This window comes from Helicoverpa armigera, chromosome 1, assembly GCF_030705265.1.
Source record: "Helicoverpa armigera isolate CAAS_96S chromosome 1, ASM3070526v1, whole genome shotgun sequence".
Taxonomy (NCBI): Eukaryota; Metazoa; Arthropoda; class Insecta; order Lepidoptera; family Noctuidae; genus Helicoverpa; species Helicoverpa armigera.
In genome coordinates this window covers 17,011,407-17,030,831 of record NC_087120.1, presented here as the reverse complement: position 1 = coordinate 17,030,831, position 19,425 = coordinate 17,011,407, and the positions used below count along the sequence as shown (strand labels likewise).

General features: G+C 39.8%; 2 protein-coding genes across 12 annotated transcripts in view; one reads left to right on the top strand and one right to left on the bottom strand.

Moving 5' to 3' along the window:
• Positions 1 to 19,425, bottom strand: part of LOC110381715 (E3 ubiquitin-protein ligase MYCBP2) — a 180,219-nt gene that overhangs the window by 127,318 nt on the left and 33,476 nt on the right. The window lies entirely within an intron of this gene.
• LOC110372449 (uncharacterized) lies at positions 5,626 to 18,934 on the top strand. 4 transcript variants are annotated; one of them, XM_021329177.2, is made up of 3 exons: positions 5,626 to 5,880; positions 17,105 to 17,290; positions 17,439 to 18,934. In XM_021329177.2, exons 2-3 carry the CDS (start codon positions 17,144 to 17,146, stop codon positions 18,612 to 18,614), a joined length of 1,323 nt encoding a protein of 440 aa, XP_021184852.1. In that variant the 5' UTR covers positions 5,626 to 5,880; positions 17,105 to 17,143; the 3' UTR covers positions 18,615 to 18,934. The 4 variants fall into 4 exon arrangements, with proteins under 4 accessions (XP_021184852.1, XP_021184856.1, XP_021184853.1 ...); XM_021329181.3 differs by lacking the exon at positions 5,626 to 5,880 and adding an exon at positions 16,699 to 16,859; XM_021329178.3 differs by lacking the exon at positions 5,626 to 5,880 and adding an exon at positions 16,905 to 17,055.

Below are 19,425 nucleotides of genomic sequence, written 5' to 3'. Positions count from 1 at the left end.
GGATGCCCTGGATAGGAGAGTCCGCACACTGTTGACCGCAGAACGAATGCATCACCCGCGATCGTCGGTGATGAGACTGTACATCTCGCGGAAATGTGGAGGTCGAGGCTTTTTAAATGCAAAGACGCTCCACAACCGCGAGGTGTGCAGTCTCAGAAAATATTTTCTCAAAAGCGACGTGGGTATGCACGGTGATGTGGTAGCAGTGGACAGAGGACTCACCCCGCTATCGTTGGCAAATGAGAACTGGCGCAAACCTGTCGTACTAACTACCCATGATCGCAAGGAGGTATGGCAGAGCAAGCAGCTACACGGACGCTTCTTCGGGGCTCTTCATGGCCCCGATGTAGACTTCAAAGCGTCCGTATCTTGGCTATGATCTATCATCACTGACAGGACTATTGCAGCCAATAAGCCTGATATAGTGGTGATAGATCGATTAGCGCGCCGCGCGATGATAGTCGATGTTGCCGTCCCGCATGACGAGAACCTCGTGAAAGCTGAGCGAGCACGAGGTTGTCGCCATGTGGAATGTCGACACGGCTGTCATTGTGCCGATTGTCGTGCCAATGGTCTAATAGCCAAGAGCCTCGACCAACACCTCAGGAGGCTCTCGTTAGGCGGCTGGATCAAGGGACTGATTCAGAAGGCAGTACTCCTTGATATGGCGTGTATTGTGAGGAGGTTTCTGTCTCTGGAACCCTAACCACCGGTACCTTGGACCCTGTGCCCGATATCGGTGGCAACCTATTTTTTATATTTTTAAATGTTTTTTTTTTATTTTTATATTAAATATTTGAAAATGTAAAATATATGTTCAAATATAAATAAATGACAAAATAGATAATTCAGCTATCAGGTATCAGCGGTTTGAAATATCATTGCTTTTTCGTCACGCTTTTTTCAAAACGTGTAATATGAGCGGTAGTGCACTTATAAAGCTTTAAGGATCAATTTGAATGATTCCATCAGAGGTTCGAGCGAATATGCTAATGGACGCCTGTTAAATTTGTTCTGTGTCTGGGCGTAAATCAAGTTCCAAATTTTTGCACGACACCGACCTACAATTTTAAATAACACATAAAGAAAGAATTTTCCAAATAGGTTCTGGCATCTTCGAGAAATCGCGTAACATAGACAAAGAAAGATGGACGAAGTCAGAACCTCCTTCTTTTAGGAAGTCGGTTGAAATAAATATAACATTGTTTAATTCATTAGTGGCGCAGTCCTAAGGTGAACACTTGAACAGCATATATACCTACATATTTTGCAATGTTTAATATATTATTATCTTATCAGTGATTATCACAAACACACAAATTGAGGTGTGTTTGATTAAGTACGGAGGTACTTGCTGAATTATATTGCGTTATCGAAGAATTTTTATTCGCATACCGAACAAGTAATGGGACACTAAAGATTCGGCTGTGTCTACTACCTACGGCCAATTTATCCGGATAGGCTTAGCGCTCTACTATCTATCTCCCATTTCAAATGTTCACAATGTGCAGCGCGTAGTAGCGGTAGCCCTAATTATAAAGGATTACAGATGTGACAAACACCATGCCTAAGCATCATAAGTTACAAGGTACTGTCAAAAATATTTGAAACAACTGGCCAGAAGGCCAATGGCTGTTAAAAACACATATGATTGTAGCTATGAGGCACTTCCTCCCCATTAGGGCTCCAACGTGGTACTTCACTCTTCTGATTGGAATTGCACTCTGCTGAGTAGTCTATTATAAATAGACTTATCCTAAGGAACACTATGTATTGTTTGGTTGTCATGCTCTGTAACTGACTACCCGTAACGACTACCAAAACGTTCACACGATAGCCGGTACTCATCACTTTAACGAGCCTTCTGAACACGGAGAAACTTCTCATGACAAGATAAACCATCCACAGACCGACCGCACCAAACGTTGCTTAACCTCATGATCGATCGGACCGTAAGACTTACTTTGCCACGAGCCCCTCTGTCATGTAAATTTCAATAAAAAACCTATAAATAGTAGGGTTTATAAAAAGTTTGAAGCGCTCGCAACAACATGCGGTCCGTGAATGGAAATCAAGTAAACAAACATGAATACGTATGGCTGTTAGGTAAACTGACTGGCAGCATCTAAACACTCGTATCGGAAGCCTGCACAGTGTCTCTTTATGTGTTCCCAAGCAGTACCACCGCCGGCCTGTTCCAGATATAACTAACTCTCTTACAAACGAATACAGGTGCTGTTGTGTATTCATATCATTGATCATAATCATAATCATTCAATGCGTCACGTCACTGTCTTTTGTTTCCAAGTTAAATAGAAAATAGTTTCTGCGTACCTCATACTTTTCTGTTTTTTTCTTTATGACGTATGTTGGCCCATGACGTCGTTAGCGTGTTTTTATTATCATCCAACTATTGCAAATGCTCGTTACATCATTCATACCAACTATACCAATATTTTAAAGAGGAACTCTTTTTAGGGTTCCGTACCCAAATGGTAAAACGGGACCACCAGGCTGTATCTCATGAACCGTTATGGTTAGAGCTGAAATTTTCACAGATGATGTATTATTGTTGCCGCTATGACAACAAATACTGAAAACTAGAATTGAATAAATATTTTGGGGGGCTCCCATACAACAAACGTGATTTTTTGTCCTTTTATAAATAACAGTACGGAACCCTTCGTGCGCGAGTCCGACTCGCACTCGGCCGGTTTTTTAGGGTTCCGTACCCAAAGGGTAAAACGGGACCCTATTGTTTTCGCTCCTTTGTCCGTCCGTCCGTTTGTCACCAGGCTAGACATGGGCGCCGCGCCGGCGTCGCCACGCCGCGAAACCCCCGCGCGCCGCCGCCGCCGCCGACATTAGCTGCGCGGCGTGAGTTAGGTTAAGACGTGCCATTTTGTTCGCGATTGTTTAGGCAATATTCTTCTTCCTCCGAGCCTTTTTCCCAACCATGTTGGGGTCGGCTTCCAGTCTAACCGGATGTAACTGAGTACCAGTGCTTTACAAGAAGCGACTGCCTATCTGAATGAAACGGACACTTCAGTTTCTTTAAATATTAATAGTTCTTCATCAATTTTGAGTAAACTATCCAAAAAACATAGTGCTGTTGGTCATGGAATCGAAGATCATCCATTAGATCAAGAATGTTGGCAATATCTTGCTTCTGCTATTGGGGATCGACCCATTTCCAAAATGCGGACCTTCCATCATTTTGGAATGAGAAGAAGACAAAATTTCCATGGCTGTCTACATTTGCAAGGGCTCTGCTGCCCGCTACAAGTACTCCGAGCCATCATCATCTTCCTGCCCTATTCCCAAGTCATTTGGAGTCGGCGCAACATGTCTTTTTCTTCCATTCCTCTCTGTCAGACATACTTACATCCACTCCCTTCTGCTTCATGTCCTCTCAGGCAATCAATCCATCTTTTCCTCGGTCTACTCAACACACTCTTTGTGGCATGCGTTTCACACCGTCTCATCACATGCCCATACCACGACAAACGTTGACCTCTCATTTTTTCTGCCACTGACGCTACTTTCAGGCTTCCTCTGATATACTCATTCCTGACTTTGTCCATTCTGTTAACCCCACACATCCATCTCAACATTCTCATCTTTGCTACATGCACTCTATTCTCATCCTTCTTTTTCAATGCCCAACACTCTGATCCATACAGGACGACAGGTCTTATTACGGATTTGTAAATTTTGCCCTTCAGTTTGAGGGGCATCCGTGGGTCATAAATAGTGCTAGTTACCTGTCGCCACTGCATCCATCCAGAATTGATCCGATGCATCACGTCCCTGTCTACCTCACCGTCACTTTCGACAAGTGAATCAAGGTACCGGAAGTGGGGGCAGACTGATAGGGGCATGCCGGCTAGGGTTATGGTCATGGGTCTTGATATACTCGCAACACAGACCCCTTGTTATGGAAGTGGCGTTTACAATAAAGTCAATAAAGGGCAAAGAAAAGTTACCTCCAAACATAAAATGGCACAGGTTGGAAAGGGCCGATTTGGCGGAAGAATTTAGAAATGCGGTGGTAGATAAGATGATTGAAATGGCAAATATGAATAAAAAGGAGTGTAAATGAGCGTTGGAGGGAAATGGCAATGACTATAAGGATGACAGCAAGAATAATTTTAGGAGAATCGAAAGGAATTGCAAATCTGTTAATTTTTGAAGTTTTTTTTATCATACATATATCTCATCCACGCCGCCGGCGTCACGCCGCCGCTGTGTCAAATTCATCAGCGCGCCGCCGCCGCAAAATTCTGGGGCGGCGCCCATGTCTACACCAGGCTGATAAATCTCATAAATAATGGTACGGAACCCTTCGTGTTGTTTTTTTTCAGTTATTGTAACGATTTGAATATTTCTTAACTTTTTTTAAAGGCCATCAAAGTATTCAGCTTTGGAATAGGGGAGCGGATAATGGCGATGCTGGGTTACGTTCGACAGGTCAGCGGCAGTGACCACAGTATCTACTGTGAGATTTCTAGTCAACTTTCTTGATGCGTTATCATACAACTTAATTATGTTGCATTTATTTTAGAACTGTTTATTTAATAAAGCCGTCATGGGCTCTTGGTCCTATTATAAACGAAATAGCAAACGTTTATTATGATGGTGTAATATTCAAATCATGAGATGTAGCAGAGTTATAATGTTGTACCGAGCGCGTTAACTTACAAAACTCGGAATGAGTAGTGTGGCGGCAAACTGCACGTTTGATGTGCTCATCGTTTGAGAGTCAGCCCCGGGTTATCCCGATCAGTGTAAGTCAACAGAGACACAGAGATAACGCGGCTCAATCAGAGCCACTTCATTACTGTTATTAACCGTCCCGTTGCCGTTCACAATACCGTACACTTCATTGCAGTTTTCGATCAATGTGGAAAAATTGAAGCAAGCTATTTCATATTTACCTAAATTAGGTATTTATTAGCTGGTTTCCCGCGGTCTCACCCGAGTCCCGGGAGTTCTTCTGCCCGTACCCGGATAAACTATAAGCTATGTTACTTGGGATTAGTTGGGATTAGTGTAGCTTTCCAACAGTGTAAAAATTTTCAAATCTGTTCAGTAGTATCGAAGCCTTTAGAGACAAACAAACAAAGTAGTTTCCACTTTTATATACCTATAAGTAGAAGTATACACTCGTAGATAATTATAGCACTAACTGAACAAAACCTTTTAATGACGGGCAATACTTTGTTTATAGGTTTATATCCCGCGCTTTGTAACCTTCGCCTACATAGGTGTTTGACTGCTTGCTTAAACAAACCTGGCATGGTGTGACAATTAAGTTTTATAATAATACCGATATGTGCATTTTTAAAGAAACAAAATGAATTTGTGCCCGATTAGACAAGCGTGGAGCTTATATCAAAATATGAAAGTCCCTCTAGTCCCTGGGTGCGATAGGTCTTCCTCCGACCCACGTACAAAAATACGAATAGCAAATACTTTTCATACGCACTTTACACTGGCATGTAAGTATATGTATAGGACTTAGTTTAATTTATTTATGTATTAATGTAGCAAATCCGTTAGCACACTACAATTTAGAGGAGTAGCTAGAGCGAAGGTCACAGAGCTGCGCAGGCGCACCTCTCGGCGCGCTTCAAGTCTCATATCAGTCGTCTGCGCGGGAAGTGAGCACAACTGACGCGCGCATTGCCTTCCTACATTCCACATGATTTACTCCGTTTCATTTGGGAACTATAACGTCTTTTAGTGTTACAGTGAAGCGAGTTACTTAGTGCAGAACAACACCCTCGTTATCGCGATGTGTTACGCTTGTGTACGCAAGTGATTTGCTTCTGTTTACCTATAAGTTGTTCGAGTTAATCATTGCGGTGTTCTCATGAGGTGGGTTCTATTTATTGATTTTTAGCGTACAAATGTTGATTAGGTATATGACTTGGCTCAAGATCAAATGTAATAAACACGTGGCTCTAGTACTTATACTGGAGTCAAGTGTTTGAATACACAGAAATCAAGCTTTGCTGTTGAATCATTTATGACGTTAACGCAAATAATAATATTGCATTTTATTAATTTTTCTGTTTGGTACATCTAAAATGCCTGAGTCGTGTGTAAGCTGCGCGTGACTAAAAGAATTCGCCCGGCTTTATAACTGTGGAGAAAGGGATGTAGATTGCCTACTTCATTTTGCTTTAAAGTTCAGAACAAGTTCGGCTTAATCAAATAAAGTAGGTGATGATACGTGTTTACTGAAATTTTCCATGTGTCATACGTACCTCAATAGATTAATTAGAACTTTGTAATCCGTCCGAATGTTTCAAGTTCCATGAGTGTTTCATGGAACTATACTACACGTACACCGTCAGCATAGCGGCGAAAGTGGCGAGTCCTGTCCCGTGAGCCGACTGCACTCTGCTGCTCAGTGTAAACAATCCGAGACCGAGTTTTGAGAACTGCCGATATTGTAAACTGACACCGAACACAAACGCAGCAGTCCTTTAACTTAGTAGGTACATTCGTAGCCATATAAAACTATGCGGGATAAATGCTAATAGTGATACTCTCTTTCATGTAACTTTCGTTACCTAACTTTCTGCTTTCTTACAATGTATATATACCTACCTCATGGCATAAAAATATTTCGAAAATTGATATTAAAGACTTTGTATGCTAGCTTCATTGGGGCCGGGAAATGTCCAGTTAAGCATTAATTGAATAAACTCAGTAAGGGCGGGGATTTAGCTTAACCTACAGACGGCGGCGTCACTCGTAGTCGCAGTCCACGAGACTCTGTTAAATCAAAATTAAAATCTGTAAACAGTTACAATTTGACCGGAGATTTCTTCAATTTTTATCCCGACTTCCGATGGCGACACACCGACTGCTTCTACATTGTTTTAATATTTAATATATGTATATATCTATCAAAAACATGATTTGTGTACCTTAAGAGTGTACGTAGTAGGTCTCCTGGACGTATACTGTTAGTTATGAACTTGCTTTCTTATGAGCGTCAAGAGGACATCACTCAAATCAGGTCAAACGTACATGTATGAATGAGTAATTAGCCCCGAGGAGCAAGAGGTCACAGGAGAAGATTGCGTGCAAGCGCTGGATACCGGTGCTATGACTTGACCACTCAATACGCACAAAACTGGCTTGTCTCTCATGTCAAATGGTAGGTACCTAATTTGTTCCTTTGACTGAGGTCATTTATTTGATATCTCGCGCATGCGCACTTGTTGTTTTGGTCAACATATACTTGTACCAGTAAACATCCTGCAATCAGCATTGTGACCTTCCAAAACCAATTTAATAATTTAAAAAATCTAATTATTAAACTGGACAAAACATAATATAATATAAAATATAATAAATAATATAATATATATATAATAACCACCATAATTGAAAGAACCAGTAGACGGAAAATGCCGCCTTTGCGTCACTAAAGACGAAACTACGCAAAATATTATATCTGGTTGCGAAAAATTAGCGGGGACCTACTATGTCCGACGACATAATAATCTTGTCGACATAGTAATACGTCTACTGGTGTCTTGCTAAAAAACATAAAATAGAAGTAGCAAACCTTTGGTGGAAGGAAACACTAGTGCAACCACAAGTAAAAGAAAACGAAACCGCCAAAATCATGTGGGAAATGCCCGTTCAAACCGATGTCACTGTTACACACAATAGACCAGACCTTATATACACAGATAAAACTAGTAACAAAACATATTTAATAGATATTACCGTACCGTCAGATTACAACATAGGAGCCAAAGAAATAGAAAAATTAAGCAAATACCATCTTCTGAAAACTGAAATCAGCCGGCTGTGGAATACACAAACGGCTGTCATTCCGATAGTAGTAGGCGTGACGGGCATCGTTGCAAAAAGCATTAAAAAATACATAGACCAATTAGACGCTTCAATTAACATTCACATACTCCAAAAACAAGCAGCCATACACTCATCTATCATACTCAGCAAAGTATTAGGAGACACAGTATTCGTACGAACAGTAGAAGAACAACACTCACACACTGACACACAAACACCAGACGCACAAAACACGCATCCATCACCAAGCACGCAAGCGGGAACAGCCATCCAGGAACAGAACACACAGCAATCATCTAACACCGAACATTCGTCATCATCACAGCCTAGAAGAGGAAGAAGGATAAGAAGAACGCAAACAAACACATCAACTACATAATACATACACATTATATAATAAATAACACATACAAAATACTTACATAAAATCTAAATAAAAAGACTAGGGGGGACATAGGTATTTTTTTTTCCGCGGGCTGCGGAACGGGATACCTATTAAACGGACATAAAGTCGAGAAGGTCAAACCACCATAAAATGTATCGATACCCTAGTTCCGTAACCAAAGTTTCAAGGACTCGTTAGATGACGTTGTACCTATGACGTAACTAGGCATTTGCCAAAATGCCAATACCTTTGTAACCTGTAACATCTATACTAATATTATAAAGAGGAAAACTTTGTTTGTTTGTTTGGTTGTAATGGATAACTCAAAAACCACTGGACCGATTTTAAATACTCTTTCACCATTAGAAAGCTGTATTATCTGCGAGTAACATAGGCTATATTTATCCCGGTGCGGGCAGTAGCTCCCACGGGACGCGGGTGAAACCGCGGGAAAACGGCTAGTAGTTCAATAAAGTTACAGATTTCTGCACTAATTGATTTTAAAATCTCTAGGGACATTCGGATAAGAGACTGACTGACTAATTTTCTCCTTTTATGTCATTTTATTAGCAACTAGCTTCCGCCCGCGACTTCGCCCGCGTGGAAAAGTTACATTTTAGAACGGTTAGCATAATAAAAGGTTATAGTGAGCTAACCTTAAAAGATAGACATGCTGTCGCAGTCAATTCAAGGGGAACAATTCTGTCATACATGATTTTTGCGAAACTTTACCCATTTACGCAGCGCACGCAGCGTAAGCTCTCTCAATAGGAAAATACTTATTCCCCGATTTTGAAACATTCTTCATTGGTGCTCCGCTCCTTTTCGTGTTAGCGTGATAATAGATATAGCCTATAATAATATATAGCCTTCCTCGATAAATGGGCTAGGTATCTAACACTGAAAGAATTTTTCATATCGGACCAGTAGTTCCTGAGATTAGCGCGTTCAAGCAAACAAACACTCTTCAGCAAACACTCTTCAGCTTTATAATATTAGTATAGATTTAATATTTTTAATCGTTGATGACATGTACGTTACGTTTTACGGACTCAAAATGATAAGACGTTCATCGTTCCCTTGCAGTAATCTGCCAAGTGCCATCTAGCCAGCTGCTAAGGAAAGAATTAAAATAAAAGCTCTCATTAGTATAAAATTACACTACTAGCTAATTTAGCAAATTAACGCACTAATAGCAATTTTATAAGAAAAGGGTAAAACTAAAAACATATGTATATTTAGATTATATATTATTTATGAAGTCCTAAATAAGAGGTAAAACTATCCTGCAGAGTTGTAGTCAGTACGTGCGTATGAGTTATCGTTCCGCGTTAAATGCTATTTCTTTCTATAGAGCCACCGGGACGCGCCAAACTGAACTCTCGGGGAGTTCACTTTCTCGTGTACACAATGCTCATACGTGTCAATAAAATACAATTCGGATTGAAACATAGGCTAAGCACCTGGTCTCATTAATTAACGTAATACCTCTATACTATGTCCATCTGACATGCCCAAGTAAGTAGGTATGTAGTGGTGGGCAGTGTAGGAAATAGGTATGTCAAGAAAATGCAGGTATGTGCAGTTGAGTTGTGAGCAACATTCTGATCAGGTCAAACAACAGAGGGTAGAAGTTGACTTGTATATAATACTTAACTTACTTTCGGCATGAGGCCGGACTTTCGGTACCTATGAGGTTCCATGGTACATGCTCATTGTGTAGTACTTATATCGACTTAGGCCATCACTCAGGGCTCAATAAATGTCGTTATGACGGCTGACAGAGAGGAACGGTAGCGGAACCATATTGCACCGACCCCAAGAAGAAATATTTACATTATAATAGCCACCTATTCACATGTGATTATCATAACGAAGTAAGGTAAACATGAAGTCACCGTGACAATGTCAACATAATTGACTCGTTGAAGGACAACCCGGTTAGAGGATGACGTAACTTGTGAATAATCAACAAGATGATCTTAGTGGACCTACGAAGTCGTTGTTGTTTCACTGAAAGATGACACTCAAACCATATTAGTTTTGACTATACAGGCGAAGAGGAAAATACATAAAACATGGTAGAATACTTTTCTTGGATGTTCACGTGTCGTAGGTACGGTGAGAACTAATGTTAGTTGGATTTACCTGCTGCTGGTTGCAATCGAGCGATTGAATCTCATTCTAATACATGTAGGTACAACAATATTATATCTATCTCATATATATGTATAAATGTAGGAAAGTTACTAAGTTTTTTCTTTGACACGTTTGCAAAATCATTTGCTATTGCTCATAGTTAGGGTGATATTTAGGTATCTAGATATAGGTAACTGCTTTAAAAGTTAAAAAACCGTCACTGCCACTAACTACACTAATTTTGATATGTGTAATTAACCGAACTGTGATTGCGGAACACAAAGTACATATAATTTGATGGTTTCTTTAAAATAATGTTTAACTGCTTATGTTGCGTTGCGTGATTTCATCGTATAAACATTGTATAGATCTGCGGTTTCATGGCCATTGTTTGTTTATACTATTTCTGCACAAGCAGTTATATTGTATACTTAATCATTATTTATTAACTTCGAAGAAACTCTTCCAAAAGGCTCTAATCGAAAAAGAAATAAAGTCGAAATAATTTTGAATACTTAACTCAATGAGTATACTGAGACAGTGGACCACGCTAGACAGGTGTACGTTATCCACACAGATTATAGCCCTAGAAAGTGTTTTGCTAGAATCGACCACACCATCCTATTATGGAAGTTAGAGGGTACCTGTACCCGCGGGGTCTAAGTCAGACGGTTTTCCTCTTACGAGTACATAGTCAATAGGGTTTCAGTACCCAGTGGGTGGAGTCATTCAAGGTTCCTTGCTCGGTCCGCTATTATTTAATATGTCCGCGACATCGATTTCTGTTTAACTTCATCTCAATGATTGTGCTTTGCTAATGACATGGAAATATATGCAACCATTTCATCATTTGCGAATTTGTACGACACTTCCAACTGACCAAATCGTCGAGAAACCGATATTCAACTAGGAAGTAGTGTTAATAAAATACTTGTTGTCATAATGTTTGTTAACAAAGGAATAAACAATGCAGGCCTCAGGTTGGCGAACACGTTTTTATATGAAACCTGGAGCAAGCGATAACAAAGGCGGAACGAACACTCTTTGAGAAACTATTTATTTTACAAGTTTCACAGTTTTGCTATGGACACATATGTGCGAAATATATTGCAAATTGAGTAGGTATTAAACAAAAACCTAGTATGGATCTATGAAAGGAAGGGCGCAATCACAATTAACCACAGGCAAATAACATTTTATATTAAAATAAAAGAATACCTACGGATATTTGGAAGAGTTTTAATCCAATTAGAATTGTTGTCGTGTCACTGGTGTGTGGCGCCGCTCTATTCATCTCTTCAACTACTTACTTGTGTATGTCCTGACCACGTACCTACCGCTTAAAGTTATATTTCACAACATGTAATCACCGGTACTGAAAATAGCATTCTTATATGAGACAAAAACTTTGGCTACGCGGCCGAATAATATAGCAAAGGCGAAGCATCAGCTATATCTACATATACCATGTAGAGGAAGTATAAACGTATGCAAAGTCGGTATTTCTCAATAATAAGCGCAGATACGTATTTATAATCCATCGACGTTTTAACGCGAAATAACTCGAAGATCGTAATAAGCGTAGCCAGCAGTTACTTTAAAGATGGAATGTCCTTACAGATGTACATTATTACACTGCACGGCTATAATTAAGCACAGGCGCCGCCGTATACGCTCAAGGGAGCGGCGTAGTACCACGCCACACTGATTTAATTAGTGTTCGTCCAGGTATACTTTACTGAACAACGTACACTCAAACATTTACCACGTACCGACATATATGGACCCGGAGGCTGGTCTAACAGTCCACCAGTCAAACTAACAGTCTGCCTATTCTCGCTGCCGGCCAGCATTTTGCTACTTTTGTATGCCGCTCGGGATGAAACCGGCACTGTCGCCGCGGCACCGGTTAGACGCTGAATAATTTTCCCAGAGATGTGGTTGAAACCTATAGTATCATCATCTTATCAGCATACAACAATTACCTCTATGTAACCAACTCTATGTTTCACCCGCGTCCCGTGGGAGCTACTGCCCGCACCGGGATAAAATATAGCCTACTAGCTTTTGCCCGCGACTTCGTTCGCGTGGAATGGTGACTTCCGGAAGATTTTTGGTTTGACTAATAGATGGCGCTATATGTCCGGACTAAATTTTATTTTTATAATATTTCTTTGTAATAAAAACTATCCTTTGTCCTTTCTCAAGTTCCAAACTATGTCTGTACCAAATTTCACACAAATCGGTTCAGTAGTTTAGGCGTGAAGAAAAGACAGACAGACAGACAGAGTTACTTTCACATTTATAATATTAGTTAGGATGTTACTCGCAGATAATATAGGTTTCTAATGATGAAAGAATATTTAAAATCGGTCCAGTAGTTTTTGAGTTTATCCATTACAACCAAACAAACAAACAAAATTTTCCTCTTTATAATCTATCTATAATATAAAAATGAATCGCAAAATGTGTTGGTAAGCGCATAACTCAACAACGCCGGGACCAATTTGGCTAATTCTTTTTTTGTTGTGTTTGTTATTGTCAGGAGAAGGTTCTTATGAAGAAAAAAAAATAGGGTATAGTGGGGGCGAGTTGGGTAGAGTAGGGTAGGATAGGGTAGAGTAGTCAGTTCACGGAAGCGAAGCTGCGGGTAAAAGCTAGTATTATATAATGTATCCCACCAAAAACATTAAATGTAAAAAAAGCCAATCCTCTACGCAATTCCTCCACCGTAAAAAGTTTTGAGATCGCATAGAAGCCAAGTCCTGTTCAACTTTATTTGTAATAATAAATCAATATTTTGTGACTATATCAATAGTTTTGTTCACATTACAATAACATTGACTTGGCCATAAGCACAATAAACTACAAATATACAGCATATCTTGGAGAGGTGAAAGTCAAACATGAAGTTTAATATCACAGAATTAAATACTTTTAGTTTATTCAATTGTTACTAAATGACCGACAGTCAGTATCATCCAACGTCAATGAACTGCACATGTACTATGGCGCATGTTTAGTCCATGGTGATCTCAAATTCCAATCAGTCCATAATCAGTCCAATCGAAAAATCATGTCCATATAGAATTTATCAATTCAATGATTCTTCATACTCCTGGGCAGGTTATAGGCATCACGCTACGATCAATAGGAGCAGAGCAGTGAAGGTAAATGTTGGGAAAACGGGAGAAGTTACTCCATTTTTTAAGATTCCGTCGCGTGTGCAGCCCTAATGGTTACAGCTACACAGAAACCATGTATGACGGAAATGTTCTTCATAAAATTATGTAAAAAATATCCCATGACAGTATATATCTATCTTTTACGGTTGACTCACAATAACACGTAAAACTCTCGGTAGCTTAGCAGATCGGAGTTTTCTGATTATATTTGTCTACTATTACGTTTATAACACTCTCACTCACACTAATTAAAAACAGTTAATAGTATTACCTATTCATTAAAAAAAGATTCATATAAATCGGTGAAGAAACACCAAAGTTATACATGAAAAACGGATAAGCCATCGCGCGTGAAAACTGAATCACGCTATAAGGATCATTTTTGTGCAACTGTCGCCGCCTGCGCGAGTTTCATACAATATTTGGCTCTTGGTGCGATTGATGCGAATAGACGTTCAGAGTGTTCAACCTTATTGCGCGACTTTTAGGTTTTAAATAATTTATTTTTAACTTTCTTTTGTTGTTATTTTATAAAATAGGTTAGTACCTATTAGTTATTTTGGTAGTGTTTAAATATTCGTTCAAATTACAAATTATTATTAGTTTACATTTTATTTCTTAAAGTAGTAGTAGGTACGCATAGATTTAGATAATTGGAGGGGCTGGTGTTTATTATTTCTTTCTCTCTTTGCACGAAGTCCGACTCTAACGCGGACGAAGTCGCTGGCTAAGCTAGCTAGTTATTAATAATTTTTTATTCCTATTTAGGTGAAGTAGTAGTATGTACGCATAGATTTAGACAATTGGATAGGCTGGTGTTTATTTTTTCTTCCTCTCTTTAGACAAAGTCCGAATCTAACGCGGACGAAGTCGCTGGCAGAAGCTAGTTACAAATAAAGTTGAACAGGACTTGGCTTCTATGCGATCTCAAAACTTTTTACGGTGGAGGAATTGCGTAGAGGATTGGCTTTTTTTTACATTTAATGTTTTTGGTGGGATCTAATTTATTTTTTGTAGGTCTCTTTCTTCTCTAAATATATAACAAACTAAATATGTACACCTAAAGTAGCACGTAAACAACATCAGCCTTACTTATAAAAATCAACAAATCATCTTCTAAGCATTGTTTTAAGTAATTACTACTTAAAGCCTTAAGTAGTGATTAAATTATTTTGACCTGTAAACGTTGCTTAATCATGTCTTAAGTAATAAACAGATAATGACATAAAAACATACTAATTTCTCAACACTACCGGAATGTTGGTAGCTTAAAAAAATATTTGTCATCAAAACGTTGTGTAATGGCAACAATGGCATCCGTAAAATATAAAATTAAAAAGTTGAGCTGTCAATAAACCGGAAATGAAAAATCAGCTGGTAAGAATCCAGCCATTTTGATAATTAGCGGGTTAAACAAGGGTGTGAGGCCACTTAATTTGACAGCTCATTTAAGACATTGCTAAGAAAATGATTTAGGTAAGCCACGTTTATAAGAAAGATTTTTTCTTAAACACCCATTAAGTATAACTTATTATTTAATTCACGTTTATAAGCAAGACTGCATTTTTTTAAATAAACTAATAAATTTCGAAATTGACGAATTTTTGAATCGAATATCTTTTAGAATAAAAGAGATTTATTCCAGAGGCAGCTGGCGCTATCACATGAAATTATTTGTTTTTTTTAAGTACTACTTATACTAAGCTATGTAACGAAACCATAGCGCGATTTAGATCAGGACAACGCGATCTATCGAGCGAGCATGCAGTATTTATCGCACTGCAACAATATGAAAGATTTTATCATTATTCATTTCATTTTAACCTAGCTTTTTTATTCATATGTATGTATGTATATTTAATACATAATCAGCCTTACTTATAAAATAATAAGTTATACTTAAGAGATGTTTAAGAAAAAATCTTACTTATAAACGTGGCTGAAATAAATCATTTTCTTAGCAATGTCTTAAATGAGCTGTCAAATTAAGTAGCCTCACACCCTTGTTTAACCCGCTAATTATCAAAATGGCTGGATTCTTACCAGCTGATTTTTCATTTCCGGTTTATTGACAGCTCAACTTTTTAATTTTATATTTTATGGACGCCATTGTTGCCATTACACAACGTTTTGATGACAAATATTTTTTTAAGCTACCAACATTCCGGTAGTGTTGAGAAATTAGTATGTTTTTATGTCATTATCTGTTCATTACTTAAGACATGCTTAAGCAACGTTTATAGGTCAAAATAATTTAATCACTACTTAAGGCTTTAAGTAGTAATTACTTAAAACATTGCTTAGAAGATGATTTGTTGATTTTTATAAGTAAGGCTGAATAACAATAGTGGTATATTGTACTACGTAACAATAAAACAAATAGCAACATTTTGTACATAAATAAATAACAAAGTTATCAATGCAGTCAAAATTCATACACAATGTTCTTGAAAAACCGCAAATATTTTGTTTCCTATTTTTTTTATTAAGTTTTAAGGTTTTTATAATTTTCCCTTTATATGTAACTAATAACCTATCTTGGTGCCAAATTTGAAGGTTCTAAGTTTGCTAGAAGTAACTTAGACTTTTGATGATCGGTCAGTGAGTCAGTGAGTGACAAAATGGTGTAACTTTGATCGCTCATAACTCGTAAACTATTTATTCAAATGTCTTGTAATTTTGAGACTGAGCTTGTTCTAATACTTGCTCTTGGTAATCGAAAACCTAAACTCCTAGCTCTTTTCACATGGAAGATACAGGGGGCTGAAATAGCCACGAAACGCTTCGAGAAAAGATGGTAGGTATCGCCGTGCCCGTTTTGCTCGAGTTTTGGCTGGGGCACTGCCGTGCCCTCAGATATCACAGTCCTTACCGGATATTATGGACTTTCAAGGAGTGATGTAACTAGTGTGATGATTAATACTCATCCAATCTCATTTTATGTACCTATGAGAAAAGAATGACCTATTTTGGCATTATCAGTGAAATCGTAAAAACTTAAAAAAAAACAACTCTTGACACATTAATGAACCCAATTTAGTAGAGTTATCGATATCACTTAGCCATCGGAGCGCTATCTCCCTGGCGGAGTTGTTAAATTCACATGAGCCGATAGGTGCGCAGCGCAGGCACTCGCAGGCGACGTGCAGTAGGTTGAGTACGAGCGAGCCGCACCAGTGTGCCGGCGCGCCACGCTGCTGCACCACGTCTACCACGCGCGGCGCATTAAACAAGCCCACATTACCAACAAACTTCATTCTGAACAACTACCATTCCAAACGCTATATTCAAATGTGGAATTAAATCAGGTACAATGTATCCGTCATTGGAGTTTCTGTGAGTGTCACCCGTAGGTACGTTCGCGTATCTGATAAGAGCGGCGCGATAACGACCGATACCCAGCTGAGTCAGATTGACTCGGTTAGTCCGTAAGCGCAGTGGATATTTGTTAAATTAAACCTGAGAGGAGGAAAATTAATGTCAATTGTGTAGTGTGGTGTCGATGTGCGTAATTGTGGGTGCAATAACAAATGACGTATTGGTTGGGTTTCAGTGTGTGACAAGGAGTGCGATGGTGAGGTGAGGCAGGGGCATGCGCTGCTCGGTGTGGTGGTGGGCGCTGGCGGGGCTGCTGGCGCGCGCCCCGGCGCTCCCCGCCACGCCCACGGCCTGCGAGGAGGACGCCTGCCGCTGCGACCCCTTCACCAGACTCATTTGCACATGCACCACTGAATATTCCGTGAGTACACTCATCTATTGTAATGTGACTCATACACATTCCGTCAAATTCAAAAAGATGATTCCTAAATGATGAAATGGTTTTACTTGACTATTTAAATATAGCGACTGTATTAAAGTAAATTATGAAAATAATTGAATTGGTGCAGGAGGTGACATTGCGGCCTGACGGCGCATACAGGGTTCCGTCGACAGCCACTGCAATCATCATCGACAACTGTTCTCGAGTGACCTTCTTACCAGACACAGTCCGCAATCTCATACAGCTGCGCAACATACAACTACGGAATGTGGACCATGTGGTGATTAACGAGCGAGCGCTCTCCTGGTCTCCGTTCTCCAATAGAAACGAAATGAACCCAGGACTTCGGATCTCGATAACCAACAGTACGATAGACGAAATCGCTTCTCATGCGATACAGGGACGAGTGAACGACGTCGTCATCAGCGACTCCAGGATAAGAGCACTGAAGCCTTTTGCATTCTCCAGCCTTACTGGTGTCAACAATATTGACTTATCGGACAATGTCTTCGAAAACATCGAAATTCAGGCTTTCAAGAAATTCACCGTGGATAACTTCATATTGCGCGGTGGCAGGATCGATACGTTGCCGAGCAGGTTCCTGTCGGATGTCGAGGTGACCAACCTGTTCCGGATGGAAGGTGTTACTGTTAACTATTTGTTTAGTTTAACTTTTCTTGTCAATTCACCAAAGAGAGTCCTCATAGAGAGTAACAACATTGAAACGTTGGAAGGTGACGGGTTTCACATAGTTACGAGAGGGCCGATTACCTTTAGAAATAATACGGTAACCAACTTGAGGAAGGGTGCATTTTTTGGATTCACCGTTGACTTAGAGATAGCATCAGTGATGGGGCCTCAAGAACTGCTAATAGACAATAACACTGTGAGTAATTTGGGGCCCGATTCGCTGGTGTTCAACCGCACGCGGCTGACGCTGCGGGTGGACGGGCTGCGCCTGAACGCGTCGTGCTCGTGCGCCATGGCCGAGCCGTGGCGCGCCGTGCTGGCGGAGCAGGGCGGCGCGCTGGCCTGCTGGTACCCGCTGGAGGGGCACTTCGTGTCGCTGCCCACCTACTTCGACACCAGGTGTGGCCCATTCAAACAAAACTTTTGGATTTTCGTACTCATAGGAGTTATCATAGTTTTAGTTCTAGCGGCCATAGCCATATTTTTTATAGTAAGACGAGAAAACGAGAAGAAAAAGAAAGTACAGATAGTTATGCCCGATGGAAAGACTTACAGGGAAACTGAGTTCCATATAGTCGTCGAAAGAGCGGAGCTTCTGACCACCGATCTGTAATCGGCTAGTGCAGGGAGCAAAGAGATGTCTGCCATTGTGTGTCCGGTGACAAACGTTACACGAATAATCTGTCCGATTACATATTCTACCTCAAGGGGCTGATGTTCCAATACGTTCATAGGACATGGGTTTTAGATGTGAAGAGTGCCATCAGCGAGCACCGCGCACCGTGCTGTGGCGCACTGCGTCACTATATAAGTGCCAACATTTGTTTTACACCGATCAGTATTACGCGATGTGGTGTTGCAAAATATACTACTTAGGGCTTTTTTGAGAATAGCATTAAATTATTGTGATTAATAAAAAGTAAGTACAACGAATCATGTGTTTTATTGATTCTAGCTAAGCGAATGTTTAGTTAATATTGCGAAATTCCACAATGATGTTAGTATTTAATGACGCACTGCTTTGCAAACGTGACGAAATGACCTACAGTTTATAATTGCCTATAAAATTGCGTACGTTACCAGTACCTAGTTCGCTATGCGACCTACTTGTTTACGTACAAGTTGCACGGAGGCGCATTTCTAAAATGACAATATGTGCTTGGTCTGATCAAATGATGCCACACATCGACCGCCACCAATACCAATATTGTGTTGCTAAGATATGACTAATATTGTTGCTGAATGCGACCATAAACTCGAACTTATTACATGAAATGAAATGAAATATCATTTGATCACACTAAATAAATTGAGTGAGCAGTTCGTTTTGTGGTTAGAGTATGATGTAGCTAACGATGTTCGCATAGGACATGTCTAAACCTAGGCTTAGGTAATAGCTTGCTTGCCTCTATGGGAGCGGTCAA